At 39.8% G+C, this 27,156-nt stretch overlaps 1 protein-coding gene across 15 annotated transcripts in view; it reads right to left on the bottom strand.

Moving 5' to 3' along the window:
- Positions 1-796: 796 nt before the first annotated feature.
- Positions 797-27,156, bottom strand: part of ELMO1 (engulfment and cell motility 1) — a 304,941-nt gene continuing 278,581 nt past the window's right edge. For all 15 annotated transcript variants that reach the window (XM_083826075.1, XM_083826074.1, XM_083826086.1 and 12 more), the window contains 5 exons: positions 24,308-24,420; positions 16,261-16,368; positions 12,210-12,292; positions 6,775-6,852; positions 797-2,139 (listed from right to left, as the gene is read on the bottom strand). In XM_083826075.1, coding sequence (XP_083682201.1) covers positions 1,939-2,139; positions 6,775-6,852; positions 12,210-12,292; positions 16,261-16,368; positions 24,308-24,420 — 583 coding nt within the window. In that variant the 3' untranslated portion in view covers positions 797-1,938. The remainder of the gene's footprint in view (positions 2,140-6,774; positions 6,853-12,209; positions 12,293-16,260; positions 16,369-24,307; positions 24,421-27,156) is intronic.

Genomic DNA, 27,156 nt, shown 5'->3' with positions numbered 1-27,156 from the left:
TTTCTTTTTTCCTTACTTTACCAATTTATGCCTCCTGATAAATCAAGACATTCACGGAATACTGCAAGTGCAACTTCAGGAAGGTGGTACCTTCCTTAGGACTCTCCTGCCTGAACTCAATACCATGGTTTCCTCATCCTCTGTATAGTTGCACCTGAAGGACATCATTTCTCTTCTCACCTGGCGTGAGGTCAGTCAGGATGACTGCCCCAGACAGCTGCATGGAGCAAAGGCCACCTCAGCTGAGGTCCTCTGTGTCCATCTAAACTGGAACCACCCTCTAGGTTCCTCTCTAGCACCAGATCTGATAAAACCCCTTCAGTCTTTTTAGGCTGGGTCTGAGCAGGAGAGGAACCTTCACAAATAAAAATCTGTCTTCAGCTGTAAGTGCTGGTGGGTTCCTCTAGATCTAGACCCAGCACTTAATGAGAGACTGAACTTGGTGAAATACCTAGAAGAAAAGGAAGAGCAGGGAGGGAACCCTCTCCATAGAGTAAATGGAAGCACAAGTACAGGTACGATAGCACACAGGCTCAAGGCAGCAGCCTTGAACTGACCATGAGAACATCACTGCGGTTTGATTTTAGATTTCTGAAAGGCTCCTTGTTACAGGAAGGCTTGTGTACCTATGGCAAGTGGAGATCTCTGGACTCACCTTATCCTTGTCACCACAAACGAATAATTAAATCAGATGCAGATGAGAAAGATTCAGCCTTTCTCTCTCCTCTTTGGAACAAACACTTGAGAATTGCTAGCACCATAAAGAATAAAAGACAACTTCAGAAGAAAAACAATGTTCCAAGAATCATCACAACTCAGATTTTTATTCAACGGCAAAGTTGAAGGGAATATTGTTTTCTCCCTCCAGGGCAAATGTTCCAAATGGAAATTAAGTAAAAATATTGCCCCCCCAAAGTACTCACAATGAAATTAGTTTTCTTTAAATATATTTGTTTGGCAAAATAAAATAAAAAAATTAGAACCCGTACAAAAAAAAATCCCTTGCAAATTCTTAAAACTGTAGCAATGACAACAATGTAAACCTGAATGTTTGGCAGTTATAATTAATTTGTGGAAATTACTATTGAACTTTGGACCAAGAAAATAAAAATCACTTTGAATAGCAACAAGCCAATTTTAGAGGCAATTGAGGCTTAGGGAATGCTACAGGGACAGGACACAACGGTGGCTTCATACACAGTTTGTACTAGTGATCTGCTAGTGTAGGCCTATTTAAGAGCTGGGAGGAAAAGAAGTTAAAAGCTGTTGCAGCATTGCAGCGTATGGTACAGCAAAAACCTGCAGACTTTCCATTATGGGAGCTGATCAGTTAGGTGAAGGCTGGTGACGAGAATTGAGATGACAGTGGAAAGAATAATGACAGTGACGAATGGCGTGAGTACTGGGAAGCAGTTAACATTTTTTTTTGTCATTGCATTGGATTCAGTTGTGAGCAGACTCTTGGGAGTGCCTGGGGAAATCTGCTTACAGTAGCTGCTTCTGCTCCCTACCTCCCTCCTCCTTCCAGTTAAAGCCTCTGCCCTGCCAAGTGGGTGTCACAGGCATGCAGTTTGATAACACCATCCTTTAGTTAAGAATGTCTATTCCAGTATTAAAAATGTAAAAAAAGTCCTTGGGAGGGTGCTTCTTAGTGGCAGTCTTTGCCTTAAGCAAGGCCAATGGCCTGCAATTAAAAGTTAATTAAAGCAATGTGGATTTGGATGAGCAATGGGGAAGATGGGAATGGGGAAGGATGGGATGCAGGGAACAGGGAGGAATGCAAGTGTTTCTACACTCCTCCCCAAAGCCAAAATCCAAGGTGCACAACCGGCTTTTCTTTTTTTCTCACAAACTCTTCTTTTCTTTCTTTCCTTTTTTTTTTTTTATATCTCTCCAGTTATAATATTTCCAGTTTCGAAGCAAGTTTCAGTGGCAGCCTCAGTTACAGTCATAGACAAAGTCGTAGTTGCTGGGCTCCTTTGGGATAGGTGGGGGAGCATCTGGGATCTGTATGTTTTCCAAGTCAAGGAGGCGTAGCTTTATCTCCATGCTGAGCAGCGTGTCTAAGTCATTCCGCGTTAGATCACTCAACATATCCTTCCCAAGGAGGGCATTCAGCCCATCGGTCCATACACAATACTGCATGGGGAAAAGATAAAAATTATCATTAATAGACTTTCTGCACATAAATTGTTTGTCTGGCTTGGTCCTCCACAGTTACTGCTCCCTCAAGGAGACCTAAAATGAGGTTGATTCATTCTACCAGCTTGTATTATGAAGAAGGCATGTTCCACTGATGTGCTCAGAAAATAGGTGAAGAACTCCCTTAAACTGAGAAGAAATGACAATATGTAGGTGGTTGGACAGTTAGGTATCTCCTCCAAGCTTCTTGTTCTCAACAGTTATGGGAGAAAGAATGATACCTAACCTAGGACACCGAACATATGGAGATGCCTCCTTCTCCCCGTCTTTCTCTTTCCCCAGTACTTAGAAGAGAGCCTGATTATCCTACACCAAACTTTTAATTCCAAGACAGCTAAGTTAGGTGAGGTGAATACCAGCCAAAATTCACCTTTACTCCTTCTGTAAGAAATCCTCTACCAACTATCTAATTTACAGCAAAACAAGCCATAATAAGGTGGTATCAACTGACATGTGTGGGAATAGGCTCCCATTGACATACCCATGCCTACTTTACCACTATTTTACAGAGCACAAAATAACATATTGCAAAAACTGCAGTCAGTCAATGCTGTGTCCTTCATGAAAATTAAATGCCAAGCTACCCGGTGTAATTCCAAATGCTGCAAATGCTGAACTGGCCTCTAAATCCCTTCTCTTTGTTGTTAACTTTTTCATAATAGGAGATGTTATCTTTCTCAATGACTGACAGCTTGAGATAAACATGGGCTGAATATTTTTAATATGCAACAAAGCAGTTGGAGATTGGTGATCTACAGTCAACTTAAATCAAACAAGTCCCTTTCATTTATTACTATAAGCCATTTATGCAACTATGAACAGACGTACTCAAATGCTACCATCTAAAAATAAAGATTGCAATCATGAACTTGTGTCCTAGTTTGCAGGGGAAAATTAAATCAACCGTAACTACATTTTTATCTTACAAATACTTCTGCTAGATTTCATGCCAAAAAAAAAATGGATTTTAAATTTAGCTGACCATTTGCTACATGATATTGCCAAGTTTAAAGATAGTCACAGTTGACTTCATCCTACAGCAGAAATGAAGATTATTTTTAAGACAGAGAGAAAACCCCCTCTTGGGGTATGTCTCCATCTAGAAAAAGGGCATGCATTTAAAATAGGATAGTTAACACACTTCAACATCCAAAGTGAAATCCGACCCATTTAAGTCAGTAATGAAACAGGAGCAGAGCTAGAATTTCATCCAGGGTGTTGGAAAGCCATGCTGCAGCTTTGGTATGAGATTAGCTATCTAGAAAAGACTTGATGGTTCAGGCTGTCCTGCTCACAGTACTAAGGAAGCAATTACCTTGCCTATTCTAGGCCCTCAAAGTATGTCACTGAAGACTTTTAAAGTATGCAGCTTTTGTGGAGTGTATGCAGATTATCAAGAAAAGAGCTATCCTAGAAATGTAATTATTTTAAAACATACTACTTTTATTTATTTTTTACTATCAACTTAAAATCTTTATTTGGGAAAGTTTCCCCAGTATTCATTTTAAGAAAAGGATCAGAAAGGCAAAAGGCTCTGCTCAGGTTACATAAGTGCAGTGCATCCATTCAATAGATGCAGCACCTGACGTAAATCGTCCATCACCTGCTCAGTGAGTATAGCCAGCACTTTCTCCAAGGAGGAATTGCAGTGAGCCAGAAAGCAGAACTACGGTTCTTTCCTCTTCCAGATGTAACTCATTCAGGGCCCACAGAAACCAAATTCTGGCCACAATTCAGATGAGTGCAATGGCCTGGAAAAGGGGCTTCCTCTCTAATCTCCATGTTGGCAAGTGCATCTAATTAAACTCCTGCACATTTTGAGCAGAGAGAAATCCTAATGAGATGGTGGAAAAACAGAGGCACTCATTCAGAAGCTTTTTTCTTTTTAATATGCAAAACAGACTAAGAGCCACTGAAAAATTAATTTACTACAGATTCATTTTCATAAAATTCCAATGAAACCTAATTATAGCTTCCCTCATCAGTTTCTCTGTCAAAAATCAAGGATAAGATTAATCCACCTTTTTGCTGTGTAGTTGAAACCAGCTATTAGTATTCAAATGAAAAACAAATACGATGGAGTGATCTCACAGTGCTGAATTCTCTGGCTAGCAGTAAGCTCCAACAGATGGCTAAGGGTATTGCCAAATTTAAGAGTAAAAAAATGAGGTCCAAATCTCAACGACATTGGTTCTGTAATGAGATTTTATTAAAGAAATACCTTGGGAGTCAAGCAGCGGAACCAGACAACCAGAAAGGTTGTGCAGGCTCCATTCTTGAAGGTTTTCCAGATCCATCTGGATACAGCCCCGAGCAACCTGATCTGAGTTCACTGCTGACCTGCTCTGAGCAAGAGGTTGAACAGAGGACCTCCCAAGGTCTCTTACAATCTGAATTATCCTATGATCCTAGTTCTATTTTTGTTTTTAGGTCACACTCTATTCCCAATTCAAATCTCTCTACAATCACAAGGACTGCAGAAGTATTTGAAAAAAATCACCCCGTAAGTCTGACCTTACAGATTTCATGTACTAACATAATGCACTAATATTTCTGGCACTTCATGCAAAGCTTTCGAAATCAAGAGATGTTACCTATCAAATCTCCCAAGTTGACAACATGGCTAAGCCAGCATTTTTATCAACAAGCATCTCAGTCACTTTGATGAAGAGTCATGAGCTTCAGAACAACTTATTTGCTTTCCCTCATGGGTGCTCCCTCTGTATACTTGTAATTTTTACTTGAATTGCAACTCACTCCTCTATAGGCCATGAAAAAGTCCAGGGAAAGGGAGGTGCCCTTTGGGAAATGTTCACTTGGGAACTGTGAAGTAGCAGCAGAGATTGCTGCCTTTAGCCCCTTTTTTGAGCATACTCATTTTGCTTCAAAGAAGCTGCACATGATCAAAAAGAGAAATAAAGATAATAGGCATGTTATCACAACCACTAGCAAGGGGTTAGTACATCTCACGATGCTACTGCCCATCAGTAGGATGCAGTAGCAGTTGTTGAACATTTAGACCATTAAAATACACTTGAAACCTTAAGCTATATTTGCCAGAGAAGTAGCTGAAAAAATTGTTGATTTTCATGACCAATGGCTCTTACGAGCTGAAACAGGCTAGAATTTAATTTCTGGAGAATTTATATCAGAAAGCCTCTAACATACATCCAGTTTAAAAGATGAAGACGATTGTGTTTGGCTTAGACTGACAGCTCTAATGGTGCATTATGCCTGGAGCCTACTGCTCATTTCTCTTGGATGAAAATTGACCAGCAAATCTTTCTCTGGAATGAACATACTTGAAAATGACACTCAAAAATTAATACCCAGGAAAATCCAAATGAGTATAACCTCATTTCTTCTCCTAAAATTAACTTTTATTTGAAGGTTTTTATCCAGAATTGCAAATGTTGAAGCTGTGTAACTAAATATACTTCACTTGCAATGCAATTTCATGCACTTTAATAACACTACAGTATAATGCAGTTAAATGCAGTCTTCTGTGTTTCATCATCTCGAGGCAGTGTCCTGAACTGAGACCTGTGACCTGAACTGAGACTGAGGTGAACGTAACACCATAAAATAAGTGTGCAGATGAAAAACTAACTCCTGTGACTTTACAGACAAGAAGGGAAAACTTTACTACTTCTTTACTTTTTTAATACAGGGTACTCTGCTAAATCTTTATTTGGAAATTCCAAGTTCTCGGAGTGAATCACTTTTGATTATTCCACATAATTAGATAAATTAGTTCCATCATCTTCCAAAAGGCAATGATGTTGTCTATTTTGTTTTGTTATCAAGTAAGAGAAAGGAGCGGGGGGAGACTGCCATTGTGCCTTGCTATTTGTATTTAAACTGTCTTTATGCAAGTGAGACCGATTGCAAACCCCTTTTGCATCAACCTATGGAGATGCAAGAGAAAGGACATTCTGTGATCACCTGTCATAAATGGTCTTAAGCAGCATGAAATGAAGAAAATGGGATATGCTGTTCTGGAGAACACAAGTCATTGGCTGAAATTGAGACCTAGGGATGGTATAACTTCCCCTGATTATATTGGCACGATCAAGATGATCTGAGGACAGCAGTGATTCATGAACAGCCTGCCTGTGCATATCATTGGTGTTGAAATAAAGTTCACCAAAGTGAACACACAGCAAAATACTCTAGTGTCTAAAGCAGACCAGACAAAGAGAAATCTTTATTACACCAGGAAATGATGAGCAAGGTCTGTGTAACTGTGAGGTCTGTGCCCAAGCTCTTTTCTTTCTCTTATGGTATGCATTTCAGTAGGGCTTAGAAATACTGTCCTGGAATTCAGATCCCATGGTGCTCTATGGCATTCAAATAGAAAACATGTAGCTCAGGATATGCATGAAGATTGCAGAAGGTCTTGCTCACATACTAATCCCTGTGCTTTCAGGTTGTTGTGAGATATGACACAGGTTCAGATTGTCCTGTACTCTGTGACAGCATGACCATTCTTATGTTCCTTAAAAGCTGGCTGCTACCACAAGGGAACTAAGAAGGCTTCAAAGAAGTTTCTGTACCCCAAACTTGACTTACCTCATGCTTGTCCGGAGCAATGAAATTCAACTGGCCACTTGAGTCATACAATATAGAGAACGCAAGCTCTAGCACTTCCTGGAATAAGACAAAGAAACATATGTTAATGCACCATGAGAAGCACTCAGGCATTGAGATCTTTCTTTCTTTACTACCCCTTGTTCCCCAAAACAAGTGAGAAAATAGGTTATGATACTCCCCTTGCCTGGCCAAAGATGCAGGAGTACCAGACTGCACGAAGCCCAACACAGATGCTTCAGATGAAGCTAACTCACCTCGCTTAGTGCTGACTGCTACTCACTTGGTCACAGATTACTTTGAGTTCAGATTTGAGCTAGGTAATGGTGAGGACTAAAATCAATATAACCGATAATAGTACACATGCAACAAACTCTCTGTGAAGGCCCATGGTTTCTTCAATTTGCATGGATTGACTTGCAAACTAGCAAAATTCTCTAGGTTTGATTCCCTATGTCAAAAATCTTGTCAGGACAGTTAATCTTCTGATATATACTGATGTTTTTGTTCACTGCTGGAAATCTGTGAAATTATTAATTCTCAGGAGATTTCTGTCATTTTGTCTTTACCTGAATGAGAATCAGAAGACTCAAACTGAACAATCTGGCTTACTTGGTTGTGAAGACCAAAATTAATCTTAGGAGAGGAAAAATCATCATTTTTCTCCTCAGCACTAAAGATGGAATTTTAAAGGTTGCCAAAGTGAATTCATTAAGCGTGGGTCTTCCCTAAAAGGCACCTGGAGCTAGGTTCCTATGGGGAAACACAACCAATTTGAATAAATAATGAACTTTCACTGTCCAGCAGTAAGCACATAATGTTATAATGGTTACTGCACACATCACTACAAGCACTGCTACAAGAATTTCACAACCTGTAAGCTAGCTGATACAGAAATAATTACTTTGTGGGGAAAAAAAAATGGCTCCAGCAGGAGAATGCTGACTCAGAACTACTTTAATCTGTATCATAAGTCCTATTCCTTATGCCTCTTGTCTTCCTGAGCCTCACAGTACCAATACTGGTCACCTTCGCTGACTCTCAGCTGACAACAGGCCCTGCATGCCAGCAGCAACAAGAGCATTGCTTCTTAAATTTACTACACCTGGTTTTAAAACAGAAGATTTGACTGCAGGAACTGCAGCATAAATGTTGGTCTGGATTCCTAACCTGATCTCGTGATTCAAAACTGGCACAGATTCTTGGATTTCAGTAAGGGTTACTTCATTTTTGAACCTGTCTGATTAAGAGCAGAATCTGAATCATAAAAACTTGTAATCCTTAGGGATAATCTTGGCTGAGCATAGATCAGGATCTCATGGGAAATGCTGTTGGTTTCCTTGAATTTAGTTATTAGGTCCCATTTGCTGTATTGCCAAGCCACAGGAGACAAGTCTGTGCCCAAGGAAGCTGCAGCTACTAATACCGTTGGTGCATTAAGCAAACAAATTGCTCATGCTTCACATAGCCTTTTGGAGTTTTAGGCATGTCTCTCAGCCACACCTTATTAAGAGTGATATCTCTCATTACACAAACAAATTTACCTCTACCCACACAAACCTGGCATTATCTCCTCACAGAGTGTTATAAATTATTGACATCAGAACATGCCAAGTCATGTGACTGAGGTTGTGAAAATGAAATACATCATTGCAAAAAGGGCTTTTACTACTCTACTATGAAGTTCCTGAATGTCATGAAGGCCAACAATCCTACAAGCCTGGCCTCTGAATATTTGTCCTTTGAGGAATTTCAAAGGACTGAAGATCTTCTTTATTTCAAACAAAGGAAAAGAAGAGAAAATTCCTGCCTGAAAGAGGAACATCCCAAGGACACAGGTTTGGTCATTCCCAGTCAAGTAGACAGAAAGGCCTAGACCGAAGGTGCCAAGCTTCCTTTTATGTGGGAAAGTGGAAGTTTGGCAGCCCTGGCTCCAGTTCAGCTTCTTTGTTGGCTGCTACTGGGACTTAAAGGCTCAGGAATTACAACTTCCAGACTCCAGCATCTCTATCATCTCAGGCACAGCAAACCATCAAGGGAAATGGAAGCCTAAGGAGCTGGAGTTGCCAATTGTCCCTCCACACTGACAGTGGTCTCAGTAGTTGAGCTGGCTTACCTGTGGCTGACCACCCACACGGTTTTGTTATGTTCTCATCAACGACAGGTGAGGATTTTGAGGAATGAACAGTTCCTAAAGGAAAACTGTTCAGTCTCCATTAGCCATCTCTTCTGTTTTCTGTCCTACTTCTCAATTTTTCTCAAAGTCATTTTCCACTCCAGCCTTTTACACCAGATCTAGATCTTTTGGTCTCTGGTCTTCCTCCCCTATCATTTCTTCCTTCCAGGAAAATCAGTTCCTTCCTTCTTTGTTTTGCTTTACACCCCACCCCCACCTCAACCTGACGAACTCACTCCCTTGACACTTTTAACTCCTTCCACCCTTGCACATTTCAGACATCTGTCCTTCCCTAGATGCTTGCAAAGGGAAATGGCACTGGGACCCACAATGTGCCTCTCTTTTGAGGTACATTCCTGAAAACAGGAAAAAAGAGGCTGCACCTGGTTGCTGGACATTTCAGTTCCACAGGGAATTGAATTTCAATTGGTTTCAATTCCACAGGGAAAGCTATTGCAGGTGGTATGAGGGGAAACATGCTCTTCCATTCCCAAAACTTCTCCCTCTCTCCTTCAGTCTCTCATATAGGCCAATAGGAGACACAGTATTTATGATAAACTGATATCTTAAGTCTTTGTAGCTGAGTGATCCCATGCAGCTGTAATGACCTCAGTACCTCTCCCTACTCTGTTGTCAACAGCCTCAGCCAATGTCTTTTGCCAAAGGCTGAGATAACAGCCATGTTAAGTTTACTTGCCAGAGTCAGAAGAACCTCTTCAGAGAATTACATATACATGCAGTGGCAGGGCACTTGTTCAACCAACATGAAATAAAAGGGAAGCTGCAAAGGAACAGCGAAGTGAGCAGAATCAGTTCTGCTGAATAAAAACGCATCAAGCCTGAAGCCTGCTGCATCAGCAAATAAAGGTTGAAAGAAGAATATGTACAAATACACAGCAATATTTTATCCAAATTCTTCTCTCAAGCTTTGTTTTGAATGCTGCAAAATCTAGTATATTTCTTGTCCTTGAAATTAATTAATATTACTCAAGAGTCAGAAAAGGGGACTTCAAATTTAAGAACACAAGATGAACAATGATGGACTCAGGTCTGGTCCTATCATGTTGTTCCAGCTTCATAAGCATGCAAATTTCAACTAAGTTTAACTCTTATTTATTTCTAAATGATCCCACTGGAAGAATAATAGCCATGTGCCAGCAAATGATGAGATGCTGAAGCCTTTGTTATGGACATTCTGCCAGTTCCAGCTATATTCAGAGCAGTGGCATTCTGCCATTCTATTTTCTTTTCAGCCAATAAATAAACATTAAGGTGGTCAATATATGTATATATATACACCTTATAAATACACACACACACACACACACACAGAGAAAGCACCAAACAAAAAGACCTCTCAAAAAATATATCACCAAGTGTGAAATTCCAAGAAGGGAAAGGTTTCATACATCAAAATCAGCCAAATTGCATCCTGTGCTGGGCTTTTTCCTTTTCATCTCACTGTCCACATTAACTTGGTACTCAGCAAACAATGATGTGTTATTCCTATGATGCTGGTTAAGTTGTTGCAATATTGTACAACAGCTGTGGATGCAGATGTGCTACCTATCAGCTCCTGATCTTCACATCCCCAGCCAGAAGTTTACACCAGTCCAAAGCCATTTTACCCAAGGAAATGGGACAATGCTGACAGCTGAGGACAAAATGATCTGCAGCTCTGCTATTTAGCATTAAATACTATCTAGACATTACTGCTCCATAAAGATGACACATTTCCGTCACTGACACCCACTGCTTTCGTTGCTCCTATCTTTCCTCTTTGTGAGGACATATGAGAGCTAAGACAAGGAAGCACTAAAAATACTTTATATGCATCATATAAATGCCCCAGCAAAATGCTGTTGATGGTTCATCTTTAACTTGAGATATGAGTTGTATGCAATCTATTGTGCACGTGTGTTAGTGCTCTGATTCCAAAAATTAACAAGGAAAGATACTCCTGGGACTTTTTTCCTTGCTTGGCTTGACTTTTTTTCATTTCTGACCGTGTAAAGTTAATGCTGAAAAGAAATGACGGTATCCTGATAGATTTAAAGCATCTTTGCCTGTGTTTCTTATACATGAACAATTGAGATGCTCTGTATATCTCCCTCCAGCCATAGTTAAGGCAAGAAAAGTCAGCAATGAAGCTGCAACAGTTGTGTGACATAGTTTTGACAGTGTCCTTTCATTTTCTATAGCTCCTCTCAGAATTGTTTTCTCCATATTTTATTTGGATACTAGGTGTGTGCATTTTGTTTTCAAAGTCTCGAAGCAGGAACTCTTAACTTTAGAATTTTGTCCACCAAAATCTCTTTCTAGTTGGACCCCAAACTCCTCAATTTCAGTTAACTAGAAACTGACTCAAATCCTCTGATCCGTCTCACAAAGCTCAGGTTGTGGTTCTAGGTCAGACTGAACATCATTAGGATCTCATTCTTACTTGTAAGGTCAGACAGCACAACCCAATGGAAATTTCATTAATATATATCATATGATATGGTATGAATACCTTCACCATCAAATAAGTGAGACTTTGCTAGTAATTCAATTTCTTCCTGCTGTGGTGGCAATTGTTACTAACAAAAACGTGCAAGATTCTGGCAGTGTACAACTTGAGTCTTAGCTTAAGCTCAACCTGAAATTCTGAAACGTAGCATAAATCTAATTGAAGCTAACCATGTCTCCTACATTTTTTTTCCAAATGCACTGCTGAACACATCCTTATTCACCTCATTAACTACCTAGCATCTACCATACATCCTTTTGTTGGCAGTAATTTTTCTACCTGAATGGATTTGAAGTTATCAACAGCTGGACATTAACTGCAATTTTGGCATGTGCCTGTGTTCACTGTATGTCAACTCATTGGAGAATACAGCTGGAACAAGCTAGTTATTTATCAGAGACAACGTAAGAGTAGATACCAACAGTCACTGCTGCTCTGCTCTATAGCAGCAGTCAAAACCGCTTGACTTTAGAGGTAGAAGGCATCACTATTAAAGACTATCCTAATGTGCTCTGGGCATATCACAATGCACATCTGTCATGAAATCTGAGTAAAGGAAAGTAGGCTGTCCTAATAATTTAACTCAGATGGGCTGAGGCGAAAACAAAGTGTGTGTGTATATACAGAAAGGTGGCAGACTGGAATGAAAAATATCTGTATTAGTTTAGGGAAGGTCAAGTTGACAAGCTTTGTATTCCAGGGTATGCATTTATAAGAGTTTGAGAAACATACCTTGTTTTGTTTAAGAGCTCCTTTCTCCTTCATGTGAGGGCAGTCTTTCCCAGTCACAACAGCTTTTATATCTGCCACTGGCACTGCATTAAAAAATCCAAAAGCAATGACAAAAACAAAACAAAACAAACAGCAAAAAAAACAGAAGATGGGTTATAATCAAGCTGTGTAAAAGCTACAGAATCTAAAAAGAGGCAAGACCAGAGCATTAAAACTGTATACAAACACACACACCATCATTTCCAGTCTGTTCTAAGAAATAAATCTGTAAGAACAACTAGAACAGGCATCAGTGGTTCCTGACAAAATTTCAAGCATCTGGAGAAAATTTCAAGCATCAAGCATTTTGCCTGGCAGAGAAGGACCTGGGAGTATTGGTTGATAGTCGGCTGAATATGAGCCAGCAGTGTGCTCAGGTGGCCAACAAGGCTAAGAGCATCCTGCCTTGTATAAGAAACAATGTGGCCAACAGGACTAGGGAAATGATCGTCCCCCTGTACTCGGCTCTGGTGAGGCTGCACCTCGAGTACTGTGTTCAGTTTTGGGCCCCTCACTACAGGAAGGACATCGAGGTGCTCGAGACAGTCCAGAGAAGGGCAACGAAGCTGGTGAGGGGTCTGAAGAACAAGTCTTACGAGGAGCGGCTGAGGGAGCTGGGGTTGTTCATCCTGGAGAAGAGGAAGTTCAGGGGCGACCTTATCGCTCTCTATAGGTACCTTAAAGGAGGCTGTAGCAAGGTGGGTGTTGGTCTATTCTCCCACGTGCCTGGTGACAGGACGAGGGGGAATGGCTAAAGTTGTGCCAGGGGAGGTTTAGGTTGGATATTAGGAAGAACTTCTTTACCGAAAGGGTTGTTAGGCATTGGAATGGGCTGCCCAGGAAAGTGGTTGAGTCACCATCCCTGGAGGTCTTTAAAAGACGTTTAGATGTAGCCCTTAATGATATGGTTTAGTGGAGGACTTGTTAGTGTTAGGTCAGAAGTTGGACTAGGTGATCTTGGAGGTCTCTTCCAACCTAGATGTTTCTGTGATAAAAAGCTGATATTTTCTTGCCTGTTGAGATTACCTTAGGAAAAAGCTTTTCATATAGACATGTACCTGCATCTTGATAGTTTTTATGTGTACTTGGTGTATTTGTGTACCTACACAGCATACACTGATCACTGTCTTACTTAATGTAATATGCCTGCCCTCTTTTTGCTCTTCCCCAGACATGTGGAGAGAGGATCCTGGGCATGCTGGACCCTTGATCTCACTTGATACTGCTGTCCTTCTGTTAATGCCTCTCTAAGTTTTTCAAATATATATATATATGTTTTTTTCTTACTGCCATCAGCATTTTAGTCACTTCTAGTACTAACAGGAATGAGGACTACCAAGGCTTATAATGACCCATTCCAATTGCTTTAAGAAGAAAAATTATCAGAAATCATTAAAAAAAAAAAAAGTTATAAAAAGTTTTGGAAGACGCTGTCACCCAGACTCACTCAGAGAGTAAACCTCATGAGGTCATTAAAACATCAAGATAAATTTCTCTAAGCTTCAAGTGGAAGTCAATTTTCCAACTGTAATTACATTACAGAGAATCTATACAATCCACAATACAATACTGTCAGCAAGAGACAAAGTTTCTACAATCTATAAATTATTAATTATCATTGCAACTTCAGGAAAGCATCATATATATAGAACAGCATAATAATATGAAAGCCTGAGACTTCAAATGGTACCAGAAGATGACTACAAGATCCTGGAGGGTCTAAGCACAGGTTCGGTGTGCTCACAAAGGATAGAGCCCTGAAAAAGAGGGCAGTTGCTTTCTGTTCCAGCTGGAACAGTTTGTTTAACTGTGCCAACCTGAAGAGAGAAATGACATTCACAGAAGTAAAAAAGTCTAAAAATATAAAATAAAAAACAACAACAAGAACAACACACACACAAAACAAACAACAACAAACAAAACAACAACAACAACAACAAACAAACAAAAAAAAACAACCAAAACCAACCAACCAAACAACAAACCAGCCACCGTTTAGTTTTTGAAAATAGACACTAGTTATTCAGGCTGGGCAAGGAGCACACAAAATGTCCTATGCTACTTCTCTCAGCCCTCCAGTTTCTTACATACTTATTTTCTTTCATCTGTTGACCTGCTCACAAGTACTGACAATCTTAACAATCAGCAAAAGTGAGAAGAGTGAGATCATCTAAAGGCACATCCTTCCCCAGAGATGGAAACCACCACATTTGGTACATGGAGAACGTTAAACATCATATTCAGACCTTAATAGCTCAAAATCCAGTATATATCTATCCACAGAACACTTAAGTATTTTTTGAAAATATTCTGTAAAATTCCTAAGCCAGTTTGGCCTGACCTGTTTAAAATAGTGCCGCTTTATAATCTCACATCTTGTAATATTCTCAACTCCGTTTCACTAAACCCTAATGTGGGGCACAGTATGGTAAATCTTACATCTTTCACAGCCTGAAAAGTCTGAGAAATTTAAGAAATAACCGTATCTTCCTCAAACTGCATCAGGATCTGCACTGCCAGCAGGCATGCACAGGGAACACATGGGTCTGACCCACTGGTTCCTAAAGCAGGATCCTGCTGTCCCAATGGGATGGTGACATTCCCAAGTAGTCTCAAGAGCATGTGGGAAATGCAAATGCAAAGTGAAGCCTGCAGTCCGGGTTGGGGTTTTGAGCATGGAAATATGCTCAAAGCAACCAAATCTGGGAACTGCTGGTCCAGGAACTGTGCCTGCAACTCAAGTGTGACCTTCATTCTTTTTCTGCCATTCTCATACTACTGTAACTTTCAAGGGCAATTTCTCTAACCCTTGTCCAGTAAGATAGTGTCTTCCAGTGCCAATGCAGCAATTTGAGAACCTGTCCTACATTCTGCCAAGACTGCAGTAAAAGCCTGAAACATCCTGGAGGAAGGTACTAAAAACAAGTGAATGTGACAGTGAACTGTCAGGGCTTCAGCATTAGACAGGTTCTTCCTTCCCTCCAAGTCTGTGTCTGGGAACACTTAGAAATTTTAAAAGGTGCTGCCTGCAGATAGGTTGGGGGACCAGAGAAGAGAAACAGTTCTTTGTTGTACTAACATACAGAAAATTTAAATCACTGATTTTCTCCTTTCTCAGTTTGCAGGCTGGAGAAACTTCTGTCATCTGCAAAATTATTCTCTCTGTTATTTCATGAAAGAAATGGAACCACCAACTTGAATACTTGTACAAGTGTGTCTGATTTGATAAAGCTGAGAATGGCGTTTATTACTAATGGCAGTTCAGAAAAGAACAGAAAAAAATTATTCCTTATTCAGTGCTTGATTTCTTGATGTCATTTTCTGATGACGGAACCACACTGGTCATTGTCTCAGTCATCAAAAACAGCTTCCCTGGGACTGCAGGTTGAACCTCTACAAGTCACGTTGAAGGACTAAGGAGAACTTTTCATGAGAGCATGATTTTCTGAAGGGTTCCAAAATGACTTTGGTCCCTACCAAATATCCCAAGAAATCTCATGGTAGGAGCTGTCACAAAGGCACGCCCCCTCCCAACAAAGTAACTGTGAGGTCCTATCAACACCACTCACAGCAATGTGTTGTCTTTAAGTCCACTTGCTATGATAATGAAAAAGACCTCTGTTTGCCACGGATTTCTCCTCCAGTCACTAGATTGTTTGCAGCAGAAGAAACAGCCGTCTCCATGGACAGGAAGTGCTTCTGAATATGTCAAAGTATTTTAATGTGACATCTGCAGTTAGATGAGGAATGAAAATAAACTGTGTTCCTCCCCATGAAATGCACGACATTTCCAAACTGAATGAAATTATAAGCTCATTGGGAAGCTGAGCTCAGTCCTCACACATGCTTGCCAAAACAAGGACAGCAGTGTTTGAATGCATGAGTAAATGTCCTCTGCTATCTGTCTTCATGAACAGAGCTGTTGATAACGTCCTGTATTAAGAAGAACCCACTACTAGTTATAAAGAGCTTGAAAGAAGCAAAAGTAGCACAATCCTTGTGCATGACTTACATTTATCTTGCAAGGAATCATGAGGGACTTCTCCCTGGGGACTTTCTTCCAAGTCTCCGTAGTGCAACACCTTATGATTCGGCGAAAGTCGACAATACCAAAATTTGTCTGTTAAAATAAAGGCATTAAACAAGGTCAATGACATGTCTTCATTAGCATTATCAACTGGATACTCAAATGAGGCGCTACAGGGAAGGACTGGCCCCCTCTTTTTTTTTTAGAAGAAATATTTGTTATGTATGGAAAGTAGGGCAGGGACTTTGCCCAGTAATTTCACTTGCTTAAACATAGCTGGCATTCATTTACCATTTCTGTCTTGATTTTGCCACTGGTTGCAAAGACAAATACTAGCAAGAGGCAGCTGACTTAGTTTTACATGATATTATGTTACCCATGATATTACATACTAGGTAAGTAACCACTGCATTAAGCCGCTAAATTTAACACACCCATAAAAGATTCATTATTTTGAACCCCCTATGTGAGAATTAAGCCCTGCCAGATGTCACCTGTTGGACATCCAAATATTGATACATTTGAGATATTCCATAACTTAAGAAAATTTTGACTCATGTCTTTTTGTAGTTGAGAGAACACTCCCATATTTATGGGGAGATTGAACACAGCGAACACGCAAAGATTTTAAAAACATTAAGTCCATTGTCTTGTAGATAACTCAGTGGTTGGTGTGTTCACAAATGGGCATGTATCACATTCCTCTTTGCATTTTAGCCCTTCCTAGGAAATGTATATTTATGCCTCCTGCCAAATCCTGTTTCTCAGGATATAACTGCCCTTAGTGATATTTGTTAAAATCTAACCCCTGAAGAACATCAGCTTTGCAGAGCAGGGTTACCATGCTGCCTAGCGGGCAAGGGTGGTGCTGGCCAATTCCCTTTCTGAAACAGCAAGAACAAGGTTACCTTTTCTTGTCAGGGCACTTTCTATTTAATAAATAGATCACAATGTTAAGCTGTCAAAAATACAGTCTTGTTACAGCCAAGCTATAAATCTCCAGAATCTTGGAGCAAGGCGAGACGTTAAAGTGCTGGGGGGAGGCGGGGGGCTTCTCTGCCTCTGTGCTCCTCTCACTGCTGGTAGCACTGATGCTGCCCCAGGCAGCAGCTGAAGGGAGAGTTTAGGGGAAATGCTAGCACTGACAAAGCCCCATCATGCTGCTGTCGCTGGGAGCGGATGAAGCCACAGCTGGGATAAAACGCCGGAGGAGCTGTACAGTCACCAGAGCCAGCATCTGGGTGTTAGCAAAGCAAGGACTTCGATCCTTCAGTAAAATCTTCACGGACCCTACTTCTTTTTAAAGGACCCTCTGAAGTCCCCTAGCCAGCCATTTAAAATACAATGCAATATAACACAGAGAAAGGCAATTCAGTTTGAATGGCAAAAGTGGGCTTCCATACAGCTTTTTAGAAGATTTTGTCAAAATGCAAAAATGTTTGGAGAAAATAAACCACACATTTCAACCCACTTACTGAGTGTGCAGTCGCTTCTTCTGAAAAGTTTCAAAAGACCTTACCAACCACTGGCAAAAGGTCAACACAGTGATGGGGAAGATTCTGTTTACTTGCTTCAAAGACATACACACTACTAAGAGGTGTGTGGGTAGGAGAGCCTGAGATGATGATTCTGTGATACAAAAAGAGCTGCTGAAATATAAGCATTACAGGACCGTAAGCAGCACATACCATATTGCACAGTATGGGGTCAAGAGGAAAACCCCACTTACAAAGCATTTGTAGGGATTTGAAACAAGAGCAAGCAGGAGCATTCATTCAGTAGATTGTCATCTGAAGAACACACACAAAAGCAATTTGTCGGGCAGCTTGTGCATCAGAAGGATGCGTGTGAAACTTTTCTAGATTCAGAAATTTTACAGAGAACTCTACCAGAAGCATTTCAAAACCTGATGCTTAAAAAATATATCCTGTTAAACCTGATGATAGACTGTCTTGCGCCTTGTCTACCACAGAAAAGCCTCTAGTGACTGTAGCAGGAGGCTACATACCTAGCTTTAACTGCAACTTCTGTGCTTCCAAGACTGTTCAGGACAATATATCCTTCTGACACTAAGATTACAACTACCATTTTTTCCCTAATAAAAGCCAACGTGGTCTCACTACTTTGTCAATAACCTGGTGAAGAGGATGATATAACTGGATAAAATAAAAATAAAAATAAAAATAAAATAAAACAAAATAAAATAAAATAAAATAAAATATTATGAATTCCTTTTGACTTAGTGCGGGGCTATGGTTTTTATTGAGGGTTTGAAAAAGGTTGCTTCTTCAGCCTCCTAAGAGTTAGACCATTTTGGTAACCTTGTTCCCATTTCAACCCCCTGCTCCAATAACAAAAGAAGGAGAAAAGGCCCAGTGAAAATTTCTGTACTTCATTTTCAGGAAGAGGTGGTTTTATCGTAAGAAAGCCTTGCTCTGAAGGCTTGCGGAGTCTCTTACAACAATTCCCCATAACCCAAGGTTAATTAAAGAACTAATAGCCATAGAGTGAAGCTTGAAGCATGTCCAGTGCGATCCTCCTGTGGGCTCACTAATAACTGCCATCATACCACAGCTTGGCTGTCAAGGGGAAAGCCCTTAAATGAAACCTATAAATGGAACTAACGAGGTTCCCTCAGCCACAGCCACCGAGCGACCGCAGCAGCCAGGCTGAGCAGGGCAGACGGCACATCAGTGATGGGATGTAATCCTTCCTGCCTTCCCGGAGCCTCTACAACCACCTCAGCCTTAGCCAGCTGGGGTTCTTCTTTTCCTCTATGTGACATTACAGTTTATCAGACAATAACCCACTTATGCAAGATCACGGCGCCTTGGAGGGAAGCAGCTTTGAATGGGATGCATGTTATTTTACTAGTACAGGTGCTGAACACAATTTTGTTGGAAGTGGAGTGTATAAAGTAATGCTGCAGTCAAAATAAATATTGCATGAAATTGTTCCCACTGACAAGAAGGGTGAAAGAAGCCTTAATTACACAAGAGCATGTGGGAGGTGGCGAGCATTTACTTTCAGCTCTAAATAGATAAACCAAAAAAGCATGTAAAAGAAAAAAGAGAACCCTGAACTCTTCTCTACTATGATTAGACAGTAGTGCTTATAAAACAATGAAAAACTACTGACCAAAACCTCCAGAGCTCTTAAATACAAATCTGCTAAGCTGAAGTGCCACGAATTCTCAACAGCCCCTGCACTCCTCAAGAGAGATCTGTGTGTATGTGTACACACTGAAGGAGGGGTGGTTGCTGAACACTGAGTCTTTAGATACAATATGATTTCATTGCAATTTTCAGGCACTAGTATTTAACTTTGCCACTGAGCTATCTGTCTCTTAGTTCGCTGACCTCTGATGCAATCAAATTCAAGTGCTAGAGATTCTTCTTTGGGAAACTGTAGTAGTCGTTCTGTTGTGATTTTTTATTTGTTTGTTTTGATTTGTTTTTTAAGCCTGAAAAAGTTTTAAACATTAAAACTTCAAACAATTGTTAGAACAGCTAATGGGTTAAACATATCCTAGCACATTGTTAAAGCTTACAAACAAGGTTAAAAAAAAATACTGAATAGCAAAACCAGCTACCAATTTGGCTAGAAGAGTAATATTCAAAACTGTGACCAAATAGTAGGGCACAGAACATTTTGATGATGGGCTACAGAGCGCGTGGCCATACATATGGTGTTTCCATGTGCATTAATGGTCAATGACTCATACACCCTTAACAATGCTATCCCAAGTGAAGAATTGCGGTGGTTAGTACAGAAGTGCTGTAGAGTTAGACCTCTGGAGAGAAAATAGCTCAGATGTTCAACGAAAAAAGTCTGTGAGCATACCTTTTATCCCAGGATATGTTCCAGATTACTAAAAAAGAAAGGTGGGTTGTTTTTTTGTTTTTTTTTAAAGAAAGGCTTGATCACGCATTTAGCAAAGGGAACACACGTGTTACAATGTCAGTAAAAACATACATATTTGGATGTAGCTTTTAGATACATGTTTGTGGACTCACCCTTTCTCTTTCACTGTGCTGTTTCTCTAAGATACTTACCACAGTGACACACTGTCACTCTAACTGGTCTTAACTGGTTAGATGAAAGCCAACAAGCTCTGCAAAGGCTTGGCAATTAATTGGCTTGTGGTAATGCCAGAGGCACTTTGGTTAACCAGTTCCTCTCAGCATGTCACATACTTGAACAATATTATTTTTATGGGAGTACGGAGGATGGAACAAAGTAGCAGCAGTAGCTTTTTGCAGAAAAAAGACAAAGTGTGTTCTCATTCAAAAGTGTGAGTCACTTATCCTAGCAAGAGATGGAAAACTTGTCTTTGCTTGATTTTTTTTTAATTCTTCTCTTTCCAGGTTACTAAAAAAAAATACTCTGCCTTGTGTTTTAATATAGTAGTGTGCATCATCAGGCTTTCTTTCTCTTCCAAATATAACTGTTCAAGAAACCTTGTCTTCGACTGCAAAACCACTTTGATAGCATGCAATTTCTCTATAATCTTTTATAAAGCTAAAAGGGTAATTTATTTCCAAGGGTGCACCCAGCAACAAACTACAAATATACTGGATGACAGCTACAGAAGTATCTATTATTCCCCAAAAAATGTCTTTATCTGCTACTTAGCTCTACTGGAAAAAAATAACTTTTAGGGCTATAAAGAGCTTTGTAGGCTTTTGATTTAGTCTTCACCCCTTTCTTTTAGGAATTACCAAAGGAAGGAGAACGCTGAAGAGGGCTGTCTGTCAGCTGATGTCCACAGTCAGAGAACAAAGTGGGGATTTGCAGAGCTTCACAACCTGCCATTGAACAGTGTGACCAGAACGGCAGACCAGATTTTACTGTTTCATTTCCTATTGATTAAGAATGTCTAATAAAAACAGGAGTTAGTACTGCAGTTCATCTGTGAAACGTTGCAAGGCAAAGGCCATGTACTCTTTGGAAGTGGCAAGGATCCTGCTGGGACAATAATAGTATTTCTGGATTTCAGCTGCAGAGAGACCCTGCTGAACAACAATCCCGTGCTGGAATACAAAAGGCAGAGATCTGATTACAGATACTTCACTGCTTAACCTTCAGCCCCGCTCCCTGCAAAGAATCACCTGTTGGACTGGATGTGCTCCAATGCCTTGTATGTAAGAAATGTTTTTCACCTCCTCTCAGAAGGTCGTAAGAGGATGTAATCTCCCTCCTTGTTTTTTTTTTTTTTTTTTGTAAATCAATTGTTTCGACTTACTGTGACTAACCATGTGTGTCCTACCACATGTTCAAACAACAGTCTTAATGGAAGTTTGCTCTGGAGTCTTTATTGTGGAATAATGCCAGTTAATTATTTTTTAAATAGGCAATTTAATGCTTTCAGCTTCTCCTGTGTAGGTTCCTCTTGTGTAATCTGTAGATTTGCAACATTTGTCCCAAGATTGTCTCAAGAGAAAAAAGAATTATAAGAAATGTAAAAGGAGCAGTACACATGCTGAGGTAGAACAGTTACCTGATCTCACTACTCTTACAAGGGAGGTTGCCACCTAACGGGCAAACCGTGATGCCTCACAGCATTCCCCATTCCTGTTTTGGCGCAAAGTCAACCTGGATGGACCATGGCCATGCTCCACAGAAAGCAAGCTGGGGCAGTGGGCAGGTGATGGGGCGCCTGCTGATCCCCTCAGTAAGCACAGGGCACACTTACTGTGGGGTGGGTTAGGGGATAAGAGATGGGGAGGTAGGGTAAAGGTAAGAGAAGGCACACTTGGGAGTTAGGGACTTGTACCATTTTTAGTAGGACATACAGGGGAGTTATCTGAAAGCTGGTCTGCCTTGATGTTTAGCATCATTTGCTAAGCCTCTGGTCCTTCACTTTAGCTCATCTTCTAGTTCTTGACATCACAACAGGCCTGGTTTAGAGCTTGCTCTGGCTGGGGTACAGGTAACACTGAAGGAAAGAGGCAAGTTTCAAGAGAGCTTCTTCCACTTTGTGTCAGCTGCAATTATTCGCTATTTGGACTATGCCAGGCACTGTACATACCTTAAAAGGGACAGTTCCCAATTAAACAGCTTATAAACCAAACATGTTTGTGTTTACCATGCTTTCCTTGTTCATTGGATTACATAGTGTTAGACTTTGGTGAGTCTACTCATCTTTAGTAATGGTTGTTGTGTCTTTTCCCTCCCTTTTTCCCAGGGGGATACCTTACACTTTCACTTCAGGGAATAAAGGAAGACTGACATAAAGTACACACAACTCTAAGGCATGTGGAAACATGCCCTTCTAAATGGACATTTATCTGACAAAGCGAAAAAAAAATCCAAACCACTAACCAACAAACCAAACCAAACCAAACAACCTTCAGAGAAGGTAAGTAAGCTCTTTGAGGCACGGAAACAAATATTTTGTTTCCAAAGAATCATGAACTCTTTTGGCCCTGAATAAACATGACGTCGAAGCAATTAATTTGGTGGCCCATACAGTTCACTCCAAGGCATAGTACACAGTAATGTTCTTAACTGTGGACCAGAAGATCAAGTTGCTATTATTCTTTTTCTTTTGTTTATTATTATCTTCAGGTCCACTCAAATAAGTTGAACCAATTTATATCTTCTAAGATTTTTGATCCTATGAGTTATGGACTGACAACAGCTTAAGATAAAATAGTCTAACTTCTTCTTGGAGATCTGCCAAAACAAGAAGGTTTGCCACAGACCCTGCTCCTTCCCTAGAATTTCAGTCATTTGGATTAAGGTTCTGAAAACAATAAAATAAAAACCCCTCAGTACTGATAGCCAAACAAAACTACACATTACTTCAGCTACATTCACTCCACAAAGATGTTGCTGAAGGGAAACACATATCATCATGCCTTCTTATGAAATCTGTACGGAAGTCACAGTGGAATATTAATGTTCTTTCCCTAAATTCTGCTCAAAGGGCTTTATAGGTGTTTGTAGTCTTGACAGAGAGTAAATAAAGCTGCATCATATTTTTCTGCAACTTGACTCTTTGATAAAGGCTTGGAATTTTCCAAAATAACCACTCAACATTAAGGAAAATTGCCTGCTTCTTTCTTAGAAATCAGGCACTGCAGGGATTCTTCCTTCTGTGAGAAAAGCAACTTTTCACAATTGATTTGAAGGTCTCAAATATTGATCTTTGGCAGTACTTAGTTTTTGTAACTTTCTATTTTTCATTGCATTTGCAGTTGGGAAACAAACAGCAGTCTGAATCTTCACAAAATAGGGGTTCTAAAGGGAATTTTTTGGATAAAATTCTAATTAATCTGCTCAATTTACACTATATACCCATTACTTTGTCTTAAGAAAGAAGCGTGCCCCTATGAGGGGAAAAAGAACCATAAAGAGTTTTACTGTATAAAACGAGCTGTAAATCTAGTACAGAGCAATGACTCATAAGATTGGGAAAATAATCTTCTCATGTCAATCATTATTCATCTGAATGTAAACAAATTACTGATCTAAGTGTTTTTTAAAAGTACATTTGAACACCATAATATATTTAATGTATATGGTAATTCATGGCAAAAACTAAGGACAGGCAGTACTAGAGGGAAAGGTACAAAATGAGCTCATCACATGTATAAAAGTACTGGACATCTGTTATTTGTTTAGTAATATAATTTAAATAAACCTACAAGAAAATAGATGATCCAACTCTGAGACACTCAAATTGTGGCTACACAAAGTTATATGTGCTATTCCTGCAGAGGTAGAAATTTTGTTCTGAGAGAACAAGGCGACTGGACACCGAGGCAGAAATTAAAATACTAAGTTCAGACTGCTGCTTGAGATTTTCATCAAATGCTGGACTTATTCCAGATGAAACCAAAACCAGTTCCAGTGAAACAGAGAAAATTCTACAATTGCAACTAGGAGATTCTTTCAGATGTTCCCTAGTAAAAGCAGTCAAGGCAGCAATAAAACCAAGCTTTTTGTTAGTAAGAGCAGTACTCATCATCTCAACTTTTAGACAGAAGTGATAATAAAAAGTCAGACCAGGAAGTCTCAGCTGTACCTTGTCGACGTCGACTGTTGAGTTTCCTAAAGCAGGTACCCTCCACAAGTCGATTAAGACGTTGCTGCTTGATCAGTTCTAAGATCTCAGGCTGAATCTTCTCCTTTAGTTCCCTTGGGAGGAAAGAAAATAGGCACTTGTGAGATTCAATCAAAATCCATCCTCTTTCCTCTAAGATGGAGAGTCTCACAAGATGTTTCTGTCCAAAGGAGACAACAGTGAGAGGCATGCCCAGGTCAGAATCTAGCCTGCTCCAGAAAAAATAAAATGTTCTCTTATAACAAGGCATGGGAGTCAGGGTATCTCTGTTCTAGACATCTCCCCACTACAGCATCAGTGTATGACTCAGGCAAGTAACTTACTTGTTTCTCAGTTTATGCATCTAAAAATAACACTTCCTATAAAGCATCAACAAGCTTTCTCTGCAGCAAATAATGCTCTTTCATTGCAGGAACATTGTGAAGCTTATTTGAGGGTCTGTCACCTTTTGTCGTACAATCCTCTGCTAGTATACTTTACTAGCATTTAGGACAATACAAGAAGGCTAAAACACACTGTGAAATAACAAGAAAAAACAGCAACGAGCAATGCCAATGAGCCAAAATGATTACCAGCTCTATATGTTTCTTATTGATCCTATGCAGTTCAATTAATTTGTTACTAGCAGAATTGGGTGGAAGAGTAACCCACGATGGGGACTGCTCAAAGATCAAGTTTTACCCTTGCCCAGGATTGCATAAACCTGCTGTGCATTTAGAAATGTTATTATATATCCTTCAGGAAATCCATTTTCTACATCCTACTTTGATAAAAGAGTTAAAAGTGTCAAGAACTAGGTGGAAAAAATATGCGTGTAATATTTAAAGCTTGAGTTCATATACCATCATATGGATTCAGAGGTGTCTGAATTCATCAGTTATATCCTCACTTAGATTCACTAAGAATACATAAAAGACAGGTTGAAACATCAACTTGACAGTAAGCCTGGTAAGATTAAAAAAATAACTGAACGTGTAGATGGTTTATAAAATATGAAGTGTGTCAGAACCATAATTTTGCATTGCTGCGCACATTAGGTAATACCAAAAATCATTCTGTCTGGCAGTATGTTCCAGCAGTCATCATCAAAAGAAAGCAAAGCTGTGCTATTCCATCGATAAAATAAAAATGTCTCACTTCTTAGGAAGTTTGGTCTCTGCTGATTTCCACATTCATGTTGATCCTGTACTTTTGATCTGCCAACACCCCATTGAAGCCACTGGAAGTTCTCTGTTAGAGACATCAGGGCTTTAAACAGAAAAGCCATCGTTCTCCCAAGTATTAACAAAATGGTTGGAGTACTTGATGCATAACCCACTGCATATTTACAAGCTGGGAAAATATGGCTGGTCAAAAAGCAAGCAAGCATTGTAACTATAGAAACAGGCCACCTTTCGGAAATGTATTATAAGTCCTTTAGGATAATTTCAAACACTATTGTTTTCTTATTGAGAACTAAGGCAGGAAAACACTGAATAGTTAAATACTGTGATCAGAACAATTTTGTGCTTGAATAAACATCCTGCCTTTCAGAGCTGATGTGCCTCCCCATTCCTCAGGTAAAAGCTGGGAGCAGGGGCAGAGGAAAACCGTGTTAAAACACAGTGCAGATTACTGAACGGTCTAAGCTATAAGCTTTGTCTCTAGCTGGATTGAAACATTCTAGCTGAATTCAAACATTCAAAACTGATAAAAACATTAGTGTGATGTTTAGGTAGTTTAATTTAGAAATTGGATGACTGTCATTAGAAAGGTGTTAAAAGATATCATAAGATTATAGTTATAAGACACTACTGGTAAAAAAAAAAAAAAAGAATGGGTCATCCAGCACATTAACATCTGGTTATTAAAACCCAGAGTATTCCCTGTTCTGTCCTCTAGAGTCCTATATGCCCTTTACAAATCAGAGGAAGAGAAGGATTTCTAACCAATCCAAAAATAAACAGGTAATCCCCTCTGAAGGGGGTAGCTCAGAGGTAGTACTTTCTTCAGTTTTACAGTCCCCGTGCTTGAGCACACAGAGGAACAAAGAGCTAAAGGAAGATCATAAATGCAAATATATTTTGGGATAAAATTATTTATTCTCCTTCAGATGACATCAACTGAACAGTTTGTGCCTTGTGAAAAGAGAGAGAGAACAAACTAGGAAAGTGTAAGGCTTTAAAAATTGCTGTTAGCTTCCTCCTGTGTTCCTGTGATGTAAGAATGACAAAAGTCAGTGGGCTGATATGACAGATGGGTTGAGGGAACTACAGAGTAATATATGATCGGTAATTTTCTGATCTCACTGGTCTCAGCACTATAGGCAAAATCCTGCCATCAGTTACATGCTTTTAAAATAACAGACCTGTCTTCAAATCTGAAAACTATTGGATTATTTTTTTTAATTATTCAAACGAAACTAGCTCTTCTTCGGCACTAGTTCAATCCAATCCAGCTTTTACCTTTCCTGCTTATAATTAAGCTATTACCTTTCCAGCTTATAATCCCTTTCCAGGATGGGACACATTGCAGGCATTTAAATCATTTTGTGTGGTTTTGTCCTTTTATCTTTCTAGCTGGTAGCTATGCCCTCTCCTAACCACTTTCTGCATTCAGAGCAGGCACTAGTGACTCTTTCCAATATTGCAGAGAAATTTGTAAAGACAAAAAGCTGAAAAGCGTCCACACCCTCCATCTATATTCCTGTATGTACTGATTGTCAGCCAGATATTACTTAGCAATGGCTCCCTAACTGGCATGAACTACCTTTAACCAGCAAGTTTCCATATGGACATCAGAACTTTATCCAGTATTAAACCATCCCTACT

Source organism: Anser anser (assembly GCF_964211835.1).
Source record: "Anser anser genome assembly, chromosome: 2".
Lineage (NCBI taxonomy): Eukaryota > Metazoa > Chordata > Aves > Anseriformes > Anatidae > Anser > Anser anser.
Note: the sequence above shows the minus strand (reverse complement) of the source record. Positions and strands in the feature narration are given on the sequence as shown.